The sequence below is a fragment of the Carassius carassius genome, chromosome 16, assembly GCF_963082965.1.
Source record: "Carassius carassius chromosome 16, fCarCar2.1, whole genome shotgun sequence".
Lineage (NCBI taxonomy): Eukaryota > Metazoa > Chordata > Actinopteri > Cypriniformes > Cyprinidae > Carassius > Carassius carassius.
The window spans coordinates 5,060,505-5,076,797 of NC_081770.1; the positions used below are offsets into that span (position 1 = coordinate 5,060,505).

The 16,293-nt window shown below is 36.7% G+C and overlaps 1 protein-coding gene across 1 annotated transcript in view; it reads right to left on the bottom strand.

The window, feature by feature from the left end:
• Positions 1-4,220: 4,220 nt before the first annotated feature.
• LOC132159480 (uncharacterized) overlaps positions 4,221-16,293 on the bottom strand; it is a 120,342-nt gene continuing 108,269 nt past the window's right edge. Inside the window, exon 7 of the mRNA XM_059569000.1 lies at positions 4,221-4,647. Coding sequence (XP_059424983.1) covers positions 4,640-4,647 — 8 coding nt within the window. The 3' untranslated portion in view covers positions 4,221-4,639. The remainder of the gene's footprint in view (positions 4,648-16,293) is intronic.

Here is a 16,293-nt window from a genome sequence, read left to right on the forward strand (position 1 = left end):
CCTTGTTATTTGTACACGCTGTGACTATACAGATCACAACATGTAAATAGGAAAATGTTTGCATTATTTTGTCACTTATTGGGATTACTATGCTACCAGTATCCATTTACATCCAGTCTTTGTGCTAAGCTAGGCTAGCGGTGGGTGCATCAAATAACACTTACAGAATGCACAGAAATGAAAAAGGTATGTATGGACTTATCTAACTCTGGGGGATACTGTGAATAAGCTAAAGTCCCAAAAAGTCGGAGTGTTCCTTTAAGGAGGAGAGATGCATTATACCAGGTCGTAGCACTTATGCTAATTTCCACCTGTAGTCCCTGGGCAGGCTGATAACAAATAGATACACATGTTAACAATACATTTACCCCAAAACAACATTAAAATGACCACACCCTTCATTCATTCCTCAGCATTCATTTACAAATACACTCTCACATACTTACATCAATTACACATCAAGTTGAAGCGTGCATCTGAACATTGTAAGAGCGATCTTTCTCTATCAATCATGGCGACTACTAGCAAAGCGTTTAGATAGTGTGTGCATCCGTGTCACCGTTATTTGACAGCTGATGACTCACACAATCTTTGCATTGTTTGTTTGGGTGAAAAGCACGCACGCGATGTCCTTGAGGGAGCAATCTGCATGCATTGTAAGCGTTTTTCAATGAAAAAGCTTTGCTCTTGTTTGTCTCTCTAATAGGGGTAAGAGGAATCACGGGTCAAAGGAAGGCAGGCAAGACCTAAGGGATGTGATCCAGATAAGGCATCAGCATTTCCGTCTGAATAAGAGTGATACTTGAGTATCTACTCATTCCCTTTGGGGTTTTCTACATCTGCCCTTATCTTCCCCTTCCTAATTCCCCTGGAACCACCAGCTTTCCACCTGACCGAGGTTAGGTGGGAACTTTTTGCATAACAGTCTCCTATGCTGGACCTATGATGTTTTTGGTTGGTTCTATGGTTCATAGTAACCACCTTACTGATGGTCCACACTAAAGGGAGTCGCCCCTTAATTGGGGCTCCAGTGCAGGAACCAGCGTGGTGCAACTCAATATATTAGAATGTTGTGGAAAAGTTCATTTATTTCGGTAATTCAACTAAATAAATATCAATAAAAAATTTTTTTGTGAATTGTTGGCCTTCTGGAAATGTTAATTTGCTGTACATGTACTCAATACTTGGTGGTGTCTCCTTTTGCTTTAATTACTGCCTCAATTCAGCGTGGCATGGAGGTGATCAGTTTGTGGCACTGCTGAGGTGGTCTGGAATCCTTTTTGACAACACTCCATTGATTATGGGGTTCAGGTCTGGTGAGTTTGCCGGCCAGTCAAGCACACCAACATGGTCATTTAACCAACTTTTGGTGCTTTTAGCAGTGTGGGCAGGTGCCAAATTCTGCTGGAAAATGAAATAAGCATCTTCAAAAAGATGGTCAGCAGAAGGAAGCATGAAGTGCTCCAAAATGTATTGGTAAACAGGTGCAGTGACTGGTTTTCAAAAAAACACAATGGACCAAACACCAGCAGATGTTCTCCTTAGCCTTTTTTTGGACTAGATTTGCGCTCGTGCATCGTATTAATGTGCTTTCGCGCTACAATGATGCACTCTTGACATTTGTCAGTAAAATAACGCCATACAAAAGCTGTTTATCCACTGACAGATCAAACCAGATTTCTGTACAGATTATGTGTGAAACAAATGGGAAAATGTCTTTTTGTATTTCTTTAGAGGGTAACCATAATGTTTGCATGTCTTGTTACCACAAAATTCATAAATTGAATGGAGAGAAAACACTTAGTAACCTGTAAATGTAATTGTTTAATAGAAATGTGGCATTTTGGCAAATCTAGAGAAAATAACTTATTTGAAACTCTAGTTGAAACATGATTTTAGCTTTCGTCTTTTATTCTGGAGAAAATGAAGTTTAGAGGCCTGGATCAGAAACAAGCCTTAAAGCATTTTGTCTTGTTTGGTTTAAAACCATGCGGTATTAAAGAGACAGCTGCACAATGTAATTAACCTCAAAAAGAAATCCCGATTAATGTAACATAAAAATACTATATATATGTATTTTGCTATTTTATTGCGGAGTGACATTTTCATAAACTTTTCTATAAGTCCTCTGATTATAAAATGGTAAATATTACAATATCATAGCAAAACAACAGTGATCATCAATAATCATAAGCCTGATACTTACAATAAAAAATAATAGTGGTGGGCATAGATTAATATTTTTAATCTAGATTAATCTCACTTTGATCTTGAAATTAATCCAGATGAATCTAGATTAAAATGGCTCATTCGATTTCTGCCGAAGCCATTCAGAATATGTGTGTTGCCCAAATAAAATTGACAAACAGTAAGTCTTTGAGAAGGGGTTTATCAAGCTAGGTGGTGCATTAGAAAAGGGGCTCATCTCTTGTTTCCAAAATGCATCACAAAGTGCTTGAAAAAGCTGTAAACTAATTCCACATTGCACAAGGTGCAAACAACCTTACGCCTCTTTCACACCAATGTTTACGGGTTTTTTTCAAGTTTGTAGGTGTCAAGGTACAGACACCAAATAAATAAATGTAAAATAGCACTGGATAGTCTTCAATGTAAAAATGAAATATACAATCAAACCTACATTTATTCAGACACCTTCAACATTTCTCACATTATTACAATTTTGCTATATATATATAAAAAAATATATCTGGTGTCTGAATAATTTTTGGTTTGACTGTTAAAACTACAAAGTAATTCAGTCAAGAGCAGTGGGTGATTTTCATTTTCTTGGATTAACATTACAGCAGCCAGTAGCTAAATTATGTGCAGTCACTTTAAGAGACGATGAACACATCCAATATAATACACATCCCATTTTTTCCCTCAACTGTTTACTTTCACTTAAGAAATAACTGACAGTTTTTTCGAGCATAATTTTCAAGGTGGATATTTTGACATATTTTGTATGTATTTGTCGGCACAAGAGCAAACATAAGCAAATTCAATGTTCAAGTGTTTTGAGACGTCTTTCTCTGCGTGAGCCCTGAACACCAGAACACCGCGAGTACTGAATTGGGCTCTTTCACATCTTTTTGTTTGTTCAAACAGCGATTTGTATTTGTTCGTTCAGGTGCAGGAGGGACTTCGAGGAGAACTTCGCAGAAGAGAGCCCGGTTCAGAGTCGCTGTCCGTGACACGCGGCTCTCTCTCTCTCGTGACCACCAAACACAGCGTGCGAGTAGCCAGCTGCTCTGTTCAGCTTTTCCGCGTCTTGTGTTTGGATGCTTTAATGTTTAAATCGACAAGCGGTAAGGCTTAAAAACACGTGAAAAAGATAAGGTTTTGTGATGATGCGCAGCAGTGACCCGTCAACTGTCCTGAGCATCTTTTTAGGCTGCCCTCAGCCAGTCGGTTATATAAAATATCAAGGTGAAAGTCATCATAGCTTGCTTAGTATAGACCCAGCTCCCAACCCAACTTTGAGAATAGATTAACGGCGATATTTTTTTATCGCCCGATAAGAGTCTCCCGTTAACGCCGATAACGGCCCACCACTAAAAAATAATAAGGTCATGTAGATCATAAAACAGTCTCAGGGGTAAGAAGTGGATTATTCTTTTCCTGAAATGCGAGGCAAATGTTGGATCACAATAATTAGGAACCACAGTTTCTACAAACCCTTCATTCAGTTGGGATGTTCTCTTTTATCCAGGACAGCAAGGGCAGTGACTGTAACATTGAGTGTATTTTGCGTATTTAACATGTATTTATACAGATTTCATCAGGCTCAGAAAATTCTTCATAAAGAACAGAAAGAATGGTCTTCTCTTGCTTCATCAGAACAGGGTGTTCAACGCACCACCGTTTCCGTTTAAAAAACATTTTGCAGTGTTTTGTCGGGGCTGAACACAGCTCTGCCATGGACTCCATTCACCACTAGAAGCTTCCCGATCTATGACGACATCCGCTTCTGAGAAACCAGAAATGGGACAACAAACTTGACAAATTCACTTATTATTTTAAAGAAATGAAACATTTTACATTGGTTATTGTTTTCCCAAAACCTGATGTTATGATTCCATTAATAAATAAATAAAAAATGAGGCAATGCATTAATAAATTAGTAAACAGAGTAAACAAATGACAATTAATAGTAAATATTAAATAAAAAAATAACAAAAAAAAAGTTTCGAAGAAAAAGTAATGAGTTAAAGATACTATACAGTTACAAATTAGGTTTTAATAATGTAAAGCTCAATATGTTGTGCTCTGATGAAAATTTGTAAATACATATACAAGTGTTCCTCCAGGGGGCGCTCGACATAATGTAATAAAGCATGGAGAAAACTATTCAAGAGGGCAGGTGGATACATGTGGAGAGAGGGGGAAAAACATGTTTATACTAAAGAAAGCATTATTTGATAATCTAGAGTATTCATCATTCAGGATCACAATAAACTCATTAGAGGAAGATCACTTAGAGGAAATATAAAAAACAAAAATCACATTATATTTGAATCAGTAATAAAGTGTAAAAGGCTGATGAAATTGTTGTGATCAGAGCATAATTTGTGAGAAACAGAATGACAGAGAGTTTAATCATTGTTCAGAGCTGAAACACGTGTTCATCACCGCCGTCTCAGATTCCTGTCAGACAAACACAAAGAGTTAAAAGAGAAAAAAACCCTAATAAATGACAATTAGTGAAAGAAATCTGCTGCAGATTCATCATGAGAACTGAATCTTCCTGTATGAACATCATATGTATAGCTCCTACTGGACATTCTAATGAGTTTAGCTATGAGCAAGTTGTTTGGTACAAATGTCCACATTGTCAGATAATCGGTCTGCATTTCCAACGTGATCTCATGAGAATACGTGTGTATTTTTACGTTAAATGTGGTTCTACCACACGTACACTTACTTACGTTTTCATGCACATAAAAACGTACAACTTAGACGTATTTATAGCAGTAAAACGTACAAATACTTACGTGTTAGCAGCTACAAAAACGTAAATAATCTAACGTAAAGTGTGAATTTATATGAATTCCCATGTATTAATATTAAAATCATGGCTTTAATGATTTAAATCAGTTGTATTTAATTGTCATATCAATAAATGTTTTTATTGAATTTATTGAAAGCAGTTTACTCATCTACTTAATATGAAATAACATTTCTGTGCATGCTGCAAACCATAGATACACAAAAGCACAGCATAAAATTACAAATCACATCCATTTTATTTGTTTGCTGTACTCCATATCTTTAGAATCCAGATGTTTGCAAGGAACATATCCATATCAATCGATCTTCATCTTCATTCTCAGCAACAGCGTCCGTCACAGTCAAAGCCCGCGCTCGTTATGATTCGAATTTGAAAATAGCGCCAGTGCGCCACAGGAACGTTACGACATGGTTTACGGCACTAATATCGAACTCTCATTGGTTCTCACATAATTTGTCACAGATTGCGACATGTCGTGTTTCAGTTGATATACATTTGAAATCAGTACTGCTACTGCGCCAGTGCGCCTTTACGGAGAGAAGACAGATTCATAATTTCATGCATTAATAAATTAAATTCTGCTCTGTACCCTATAAAAACTATTACCTCAAGAGAGGACTGCGACTGGAACTCATTATCATTTGAACTACTTTTGGTACCCCTTTTGATATTTTTTCACAAAAAATAAATGATTAACATTTTGTTTGTTTGTCTGTTATTTGTTTATTTATAACAGTAATATTATGTAGTTTTAAGAAATGGTTATGGGTAGGTTTAGGGGTAGGTGTAAGATTAACGTAAGTGGCTCAAAATAACGTTTTAATGTTATATTTTTACTAAAATTGTGTTTTATTATGTTTTATTCTTTTAACATTCTGTATAAAATGGGTAGGTTTAGGTTCGGGTGAGGTATAGGGATCTTACATTTATGAAAAAAAATTATAAAAAGGGAAAATATACATAAATATTAAAAAAATTAATCCGATACGCATTGAAAAGCAGCTTCATGAGCAAATTTCTATGGATAACTGACTGGTCAGAGAACACGTTCTATCTGTACGTATTTGAGGTTGTTTTTACGTAAATTTCAATACGTATCGAACCTGTAATTACGTCCAGATAATACGTAAATGACACTGTAAATACGTAAAGGCACATACGTATTGGACAGCTTTAATTTACGTCTAAATATGTACGTTTTGATTGTGAGATCAGGCTGGTATTTCAGTGAGATCAGTGTTTAGAGTGACTGAGTCTCCTTCCTTCACTGACACTGACTTTACTTCATCAACACCAAACACACCTGAAGAACAAACACAAGATGAAGACTATTAACCCCTTTGTGGTCAAGGATTGTCAACGGCCCCAGTTTATTATTGCTTCACTTTCACAGCACGTTAAACATCACTCTATTACTTGATCTGGACAAACTGTGCATCATTTGAAAGTTTAAAGACTCTAGCTTCGATATTTGACAAATGTTTTGATAAAACATTGTTGCAGTGACAGTTATTTAGTAATTTATGTCAGGAGTGCAAAATAATAAATATGTATGAGTCATTTTTAGAATAGAAATTCACCACTCATTCATATTCACACAGCAAAAAATCCAGAGTGAAATTAACTCTGCTGGGAGTACATGTGAGACACACTCAAGAGTGTGAAAGTGTTAAAATAGGAGTGTTAAATTAACACTGAAGCAGAGTTAAAGTTAATGGGATAATTAAGTGATTAATTGAGGAATAATTGACCATTATTGACGAGACTTGATGTTAACATGCAAAATCAACAAAGATGAAAATCACTATTTTTATGTCACCATTATAGTGGTCAGTGTTTGGTTTAGTTGGGCTCTTGACCCAAAATGGCAATCAAACTACAGGTGCATCTCAATAAACTAGAATGTTGTGGAAAACTTAATAAAGTAAATAAATTCAGTGCACACAGACTGATGTAGTTTTAGTCTTTGGTTATTTTAATTGTGTTGATTTTGGCTCACATTTAGCTAAAACCCACCAATTCAATATCTCAACAAATTAGAATACTGCATAAGACCATTAAAAAAATAAAAAAAACTTACTTTCAATTACTGTACATGTACACAGTACTTGGTAGAGGCTCCTTTTGCTTTAAACACTGCCTCAGGTCGGCGTGGCATGAAGATGCTCAGTTTGTGGTACTGCTGAGGTGATCTGGAAGCCCAGGTTTCTTTGACAGTGGCCTTCAGCTCATCTGCATTTGTATGGTTGCTTCTTTCTCCTCTTCCTCTTGACAATAGCCCATAGTTTGCTGGCCAGTGGTGCTTTTGGCAGTGAGTGCAGATGCCAAATCCTGCTGGAAATTGAAATCAGCATCTTCAACAAGCTGGTCAGCAGAAGGAAGAATATTTCTCCAAGATTTCTTAGTAAAATCCCCATGATTATGTAGCCTAGTGAACCAAACCGAGACACCATTTTGAAGGCTCAGGAAACCTTTGCAGGTGTTTTGAGTTGATTAGCTGATTGGCATGTCACCTAAAAGGACCAAAGACTTAAACTACTTCAGTCTGTGTGCATTGAATTTTTTTTAATACACAAGTTTCTCAATTAGTTGAATTACTGAAATAAATGGACTTTTCCATGACATTCTAATTTAATGAAATTCACCTTTATTAAATATAAAGGGAAAGGCAACAGATTCACAAGATATATCATATGTGGTGTATAGATATTCTTATTGAACTTACAGTCAAACCTGGTGGGAGTGAAAGGGGAGAGGGAGAGTGGGGTCTGGTTTGGGGAAGGCGGTGTCCTTTGCTCTCTTTGGAGATCTCTTCTCCAATGATCTGATGTGAAGCAGTCTTGTCATGAGATCCTGCAAGTGTTTTGGCTCATTCTATGTGTGCCATAATTATATATATATATATATAGGGATATGTGACACACACATTGCCTTCAAAAGCAATCAGACAGAACTAGTGGAGTCAGTGGCAGAGGATACTGAGCAAATCACTCCTGATGACAAGCAGATTCTGAGCCACAAGATGATATTGTTCATCCGCAGATGAAACACAGACACAAACTGAGCACTGAAACATTTTATACAGTAGGTAGGTTTTTACTGTTCTCAAAGTATATTATAATATTTTGCAAATCAATATTATCTCAGGTTAAAGTAGAAGTTATTTTGTTAATTATCTCTAAAAAAATCAAAACTAATGATCTGAATTATAATATAAACATTTGCAAATAATGTTTCAAATAATGTAAAGCTTATATGTGACACTAATGAAATACACAATCCAGGAGTCACTCAACAAATGGAGAGAAATGATCCTCAAGAGTGGGAAATCTTTATTGATAATGGCAAGTAAATACTGATGAGATTCATGTGTCTAATCTGAGAATATAGACGGTTTAATCGGGCGCACACACCTGGCCCGAAGTTAACTTCTTCCGGTCTGTGTTTGTTTATTGATTGCAGAATACAAAGACAGTTAAAGTGATAAGTAGACTGAAGTTGGGCTCAGGTTGTTGTGCTGTGGGATTTTTCCTGAATGTATTTAAATGCATGTGTGGTGCATTATGCGATTGAAAGCGGTGCAGAGAAAGTGTTGAATGCATTCAAGAGCATCATAAAGTTTGGGCATTCCTCGACTTTATGCAAATATTGAGTGAAAAACAAACTGAAATCGCATCATATGACTCCTTTAAAAGGTGTGCTCTGCCCTAAATTTGGCATGCCCCAAAGCAGTGGCATTGTAGCATTGCCAGCAGAACAGAGCTCAGACTTGACATTGTAGTGGAAATGCACCGTTACTGTAAAGCAACTTTGCTGTTACCTTTGATTCTCTGTGGAAGTCTACCGGAAGTTAAGTTTGGGACACAAAAGCGTGCATGCGCAGTAAAGTTTGCTTATGTTGTTGCTGTTGAAACCGGTTATAAACAAAAACCCTTTCAAATTGAATTTTTACAAATCTGACAGTGAACAATATATAGCACAAGCTCAAATAATCATCAGTATTATGATAAAAACACCAGAAGAATAAAACACACTTGAAGGACCTTTGAATTTCGCATTCTGCTTAAGACTTCTGTACTTTGTTGAAAACATGAACATATATAGCATTAATTTAAAAAATCTCACAAATATGAATACACTGTAATTTGTGAGAAATAACATCATCAGTCATGTTCTCTGAGGTATGAATATGTGCTTGATCTTGTTCAGCTTTTCAGGATCTGATGTCATAAACCAGAAGAATGACAGTAGCCACACCCACCAGCGCAAAGAGGACCAACAGGATCACAGCTCCAATAGAACCACAACAGTGTTCAGAGTCTGAGGAATAAAAACGTCAAACTGAGATCAGCTCAGTCAGTAAATGCCAATGTCAAGCATATTTGAAGGACAGGAAAAACAATCACTACTTACTAAAGACAGAAACTCTAAACGTTATTGATGATGGTTTTGTTCCAGTTATCTTTAGTTTATAATCTCCAGCATCTCCATGTGTGATGTTTGTGATGGTCAGAGATCCAGTTTGATTGTCCAGCTTTAGTCTGTCTCTGAATCTCCCGTCAAGAACATACTCGTATACGGTGCTTGTGTTAACACGTCTATTGATTTTAGCTATTAAAGCCTTTAAAAACCTCCACTCAATCTGATCATCAGTCAAAACCTTCGACCGAATCCTCCAAAACTCATCATCCATCATTTCAATAAAATCAGATTTTAGAGTGAGTGAATCTCCCTCCATCACTGATATTTCATCTGTATCACAAAACACACACATGAAGAACAACAGAAACAGGTGTAAACAGATTAATACTGTTAAATATATTGACAATCATGCGTTATTTGCATGGAGGTTACGGGGTCATGACCCCCTCAAAAATCAGATCCAGCTAATATAACCCTCCTCCCTCAATATCATCACATCATTCAGATTAAAATAAATATGAAATATTCCGAATGAATACTTTGTTCGTTTTCTTTATTTATTTCATTTGCCAGCAAGAAAGATAGTATCATATTTAAAATTATCTGTAATGTACCCCCGTCCACCGCACCGACTACATCGTATTACCCAACCCGCTTTCTCCACCAAGTTTGTTCACTATTTTGTGCAGTCGCTGGGATGAATGGTTGGAGAAAGCTGACGGAAAGATAAAAAGGACACTGAAAGGCTGCCAGACAACGATTTTTCATTGTTGGTCGACACCAGCAAAAAAAGAAAAAAAGAAAAATCTTGACAAAACATACCCCTATTGCTAAGTTAACTGTTAAGTTAGCTCAACGTTTCTCAAAGTGTAGGGAATACATACAGACGGTTGGTCTGGGAACGCCCCCGTGAACGCCCCGTCACGTGATATGAATTTAGCCCATGGGGGAAAACATTGCCTTGGCGCCAACTGATATACACTGGACAATAATTGCCGAATAGTTGTTGTGTCATTTTCTGTACCTCCAATAAACTGACAAATTATGAATTGAAGTTCTACATCCTTCCTAATAAACATACAGAGCCGGAAAGGATGACAAAATGGCTACAAGCAATAAGTTGTGAGGATGATCAAGGGAAGTTGTGGAATCCCAAGACACATGTGTATGTGTGCAGTAGGCATTTCATCACAGGCGGGCTACGTTAACATTGTGTTCATTATAACGTTATCAAAACTGTGTAAGGTTGTTTCAGAAAGTGACATGCATATATAATTAGCCTTATCATTCAACCTGAACCAAAACTAGGTAGCCTAGTGTCGAACCTAAACTCGCATGAAAACGCGTCTGCTAAGAGGTGTAGTCTATGTGATACCGCTAGAAAAGGCCAAGGATTTCCTTATAGGTTACCCACTTAAAAAAGCGGGAGGATATGTAACAACTTAGTTTTGTGTCAGAACTTTTACACTTTCATTCAGAAATTCACCCCCTCTATGTGTTTGCGAAATGACACGGATAGAATCGCGGAATCCAGTCAAAAATGAAACTGGCTATATAAAGCAGAATGTCATGGAATTTGGCTGTAAAATGGATAAAATATCGATATGGACTAGTGTACATGAATATTAAAGTTAAAAGAGACTACAATTGTTCTACGCGTCTCTGGGAATGAGCGCTCAATGTGTGCATTTTTTGTCATTCAAATACACACGATGTTCGCTGTATTTTCCCCCACGCTGACTCCACCCTCACCACGCCCCCAACTATGACTAGATGCCAACTTTATGTATAGAGACATGACAAGTGGGGTGCGACAAACAGGTTTTGTGCCCATCTTTTTAATTCCTTTATATATTGACCTTACACTCAAAACAAAACAAATACACGTTTAAATGCAAACCTTACTTAACCTTTTCACACGTAAGTTTTAAAGTATTTCAAGGCGACCATTATTGATCATAGTATCACTTTATGGTTCCCATGGAGGCGCGTCATTCAGTGCTTGTCACACCGCAGCCACAATAGCGCTTAATGACTGATGATCTGCTTTTATTTCCTTTTTTATTCAAAATTTCACACAAATTTGTTAGCTATAGCAGGATATATCTGATATTCCGATTGTCAAATATGTGCAAGTGGATGTGTTTTGTTGTTCAAACACCTTTATAACGATCGCTGTATGAACTGTATGCGCAACATATTTTAAGTATCTATCTTATTAAAATACCTAAAAAAAATACATACATTATTAGGAATTTACCACCTCTGGCTCAGTTTGAGATTAGAATTATTTTTATTTATTTATTTATTTTTTGTTCTTTATTGCATGGAGTTTGCAAAGTGACAAAATGAATCAAAGCACAACTAAGGTTACGTCAGTCCACACTTGTATTTTCACAGTTTCTGAATTTTATGTTATCATAGGCTAAATGCAAACACATTTTTTTTATCTACTTTTGAGTCTTATTTCATGCAAAGTGATAATACAATTGACCTTTCATTTTCTCTATTTCTATCCAAAAAATTATTCAATAAATAAATTAATTAATAAATATGCTGTGAGTTTAACCCCCCCAATGGTAGACCCAAAGTTACGCCCTTGTTGACAGTGGTTTACTACACTACATAGTCGTGGCCTAATGGTTAGAGAGTTGGCTGAATGTCACGTCACCTTTTTTTAGTTACAAATTTAAAACTTAAATAATATTGTAAAACAGCTAAAAGAAACAAAATGATGAATGAAATGTCATCAAATAACAGGAGAACTTTCTTAACTCACCATAGACTGTTAAAAAGAAATCGATCTTCACATATTTGGTCTGTAGTTTATAATGTCCAGCATGATGAATTATTGTGTTTGTGATGGTCAGAGTTCCAGTTTGATTGTCCAGCTTCAATCTGTCTCTGAATCTCCCATCAAGAGCATTATCAAATACAATCATGCTGTCTGCCCGTTTATTGATTTCAGCTATTAAAATGTATTCATATCCAGACCACCACAGTCTTGCATCATCTAAAAACCTCCACTGAATCTTGTCATCCTCCATAATTTCAGTAAGACCAGAGTTTAGAGTGACCGAATTTCCAATTTTCACTGACACTGACTCGTCTCCTGGATCATCAGACATACAGAACATAAACAGAAAGTTTGGATTATTAATTGTATCTTTGTGCTCATTAAAATACAAAACACATGAAACCAATAATTAACTTACCATTCACAATGAGAAGGAAATAATTCCTCACATTGTTCATCTGCAGTTCATAACGTCCAGTATGTTGAGTTGTTGTGTTTGTGATGGTCAGAGATCCAGTTTGATTGTTCAGCTTCAGTCTGTCTCTGAATCTCCCATCATGAACATCATCATATACAGTCATGCTGTTGGTCTGTTTATTGATTTCAGCTATTAAAGTGTTTTCATTTCCAAACCTCCACTGAATCCGATCATCATCCTTAATTTCAGTAAGACCAGAGTTCAGAGTGACTGAACTTTCCTTCATCACTGATATTTCATTTGTAAATCCCAGCACACCTGAAAAACAGAGTTTGTCATTGATTAATACTTAATCTTGGTGTTTTGCTGCATGGTTTATCAAATTCCCTGTTATATGCAACAGCATGTGTCAGTATAAACAGACAAAAGATATCTAGGGCAATATCAGTACACTTCATTTGGAAAGTGCTGCTACTCTCTCAAGATAAAATATGTTTGCAAAGAGCCAACTGATACTTAGGATACTGCCCCGTGCCTCTGACGGGGTGCAGAAGTGGTTGCACTTCCTCATGTAGATGCAACAGCGTAGGCAACCACATAACAGACCAGTGCTAATTATGGATCCTGCTCTCATATCACCAGAGCACAAAATGTTCAGCCTAGAGCCAGACACCAATCTGGCTGGAAGTTTCTGGTTCACAGTGACTTCCATAGTATTTTTTTTTTTTCTACTATCAAAGTCAATGTGGACCAGCAACTGATTGGTTACACAGGTTCTTCAAAATATCTTCTTTTGTGTTCAGCACAAGAAAGAAGTTAATATAGGTTTGGAACACCGTGTGAGTGAATAAACAATAACAGAAATAACATTTTAGGGTGAACTATCCCTTTAATTACAGTCGGCAGCATGTAGCCTACTGTCCCTTGTCCCAGTTGTTTAGATTCATTGTAGACATATCCACTTGAGTCTATGCATAAACTGTGTGTGTTTTGACAGTATTAGCACAAAATATAACTTAGTTCACTAATCAGGCACAGTTTGATGGGCTTTTTCGTTTTCATGTGCACACACAGAAAAACCGCATGTCAGAAAATCACACAAATGAAACGTTTAAATAACCAGTAAGGCTTTGAAGCAGATGCAAAAAAAAGATGAATACGTTTTTTACTTTAACTTATGTTGCAGTATATTGATTCCACAGCGCCAGAACTGCAGCTGATAGAACGTGCGCTGCAGCACAATACAACGATATTTCTTCTAAAACAGATCGTGGAGACATTTTTAGTGTCTACAATCAAAAATCTTCAGCAGAAATCATGGACTAGGGGCAGACCGGACCGCAAGGGCACTTTAGCGTCCGAGTGTACTGAAGAAAAGTGTATTTCAGTGCACTTTTTTACCTGGGACAAGAAATCAGTTGAAAGCATCCACTCATCTCATACCACTGAAGTAAGTGTTTAAACGTATCAATAAGCCTATATATGTTTGTATTCCCTAATAATCTAGTGGCAATTTTATTTTATTTTTTTTAAGCTTGCTGAGCACGAGACAAAGAGTGGCAACAAGTGCTCGACATTCCAGCTGCAGATCACTATCAAACAAACAAAATGAAAACTCTGTCAGTCAACCAGAGATGTTTCCTTTGTGTTAGTTATATCACCTGCTGGGGACAATATCAAACATAGGAAAAAGTCATGAGGACATGTCTCACCCATCCCACTCGTAAATTACACCAATGGTGTGTAGGCTATTTTACAATTTAGGCTTGTATCCAAAGCCCACAGTATAATTTGTTTAATGTGCTTTTAATAACACTGTTTAATACCAAGCAGAACAGTTTAGGAGGAGTGGACTGCATTTTACAACACTCACTTATTTGGCTCTTTGGCTGAATGAAAGCACACCATTGTGAAGGAAAGGAAGGTGTGCTGGATGGAATGCTGCAGTGGCACAATAAACATTTTACCTCAATTATCGAGTTTTATAATCATTTGAATCCAAAATCAAAATATAAAAGCAAATAATTGAATCACCAAGTCCAAAGCGAAGCTCAAATATCATTGCTGAGACAAGGTATGGACAGGGTATGATGACCAGGCCCGGACAGAGAAATTAAAACTGCCTAACCTGTCTTTCAAGTGGAAAATTGATCAAGATGGTACATGATGAGATGTTAGCTGTCTCTCCATAAAACAGGGGGAATCTACTGTACCCTAAACCTTCTCCCCATTGGGATGGGGAACCAAAACACCTCAGGCTGGCAGATAATACCTATTTCTCCCCCCCACATTATCCACCCTAAATGTCCCAGGCCCTTCCATCCTACTTCAGCACTCTTTCTCCCCTCTGCTGGTTCAACTAAAAGACTTTGTTGAACCTTCCATGTCTAGACAATAGATTTTAATAGACCTCCTTCAAAAAGTTTTGAGAAGTCATAAGGTGTACTCGTCGTAAAGTGGCGCAGCACAGACTAAATGGTGTATGATGTCAATCTACAGTGATAGCGATGAGAATACAGACAGTTGCAGAAAAATGCATTGAAATCGATCTCCCGGTACTTCAATGTCATACACTAAACGGTCTGCATAGAGCACACACCTAGTGTTTTAGATTAGATAGCAGCAAACTGACTCTACACATTACTGTTAAATACATGTTACATTCGTTATGTTATTAAGTGCAATGAGCTGCAGAAATAAACTCAATGCACTCAGAAACAAAGTTGCCTCTCGGACAGCGTGTGATCCAAATTCAGTTTTCTGCAGCTTACATGGCCCAAATATACACAAAATATTATCAAAATGCCAGTCTTGATGAGAATTCATATAAAAGTTGGCAATGTTCATTCATTTGATTTTTCAATTATTTAATTTCTTATTTGAATTCTACTGAAATCTACATAAAGATAGTCCTACTTATGAGTTTTTGAAGCATCTTTAATTTAATTTGCTTTTTTGTTTTACTGTATTTGTCCTACTGTTTGTAATTTGCTTCACACACACACGCATACACACAAATCTATATATCTTACATGGTCCCAGAACAGAAACAACTGAAGTCATAAAAACACATTTAAACTCACCAACTAGACACCACAAACACAAACAGAACCAAAATTGGTGAAACATCTTCAAAGGTTAAAGTCTATAAATATGAAAAGACAAACTCTTCAAAGAAATGACTGATGCACTGATGTGAAGCTCCTCTGTAATAAAATTAAGTGACCAACATCTAAAATAACTACAAGTGTTAATACACGTGATCATCTAGCAGTTTCTTTCATACGTCACACTTTGAGCTCCAGTAGGCCTCAGCTTCCTGTAGATCAATTACATCATTTTCAACAGAAATAAACTGACCCATAACGTGTTAAAAGTATTTTAAAGCAATAGTTTCCTCTTATCTTGAGATCCTGAGAGTGTTTGGCTCTGTTCTCTCCTGTAACTGTCTTAAGCTCATTTGTTCTTCATTTTTTATCAAATGTCTCAATTATTTCTCCTCTCAGAATGGTTTCAGAGTTTCTCTGATGGCTTTCTGAAACTGGAACAGATCATCAGTTAGAACTGTGAGTAAAAAATGATTCTCTGATATGTAAATATGATTCATATTCAACCTCTATGGATTATAACACTGCTGTGACCTAT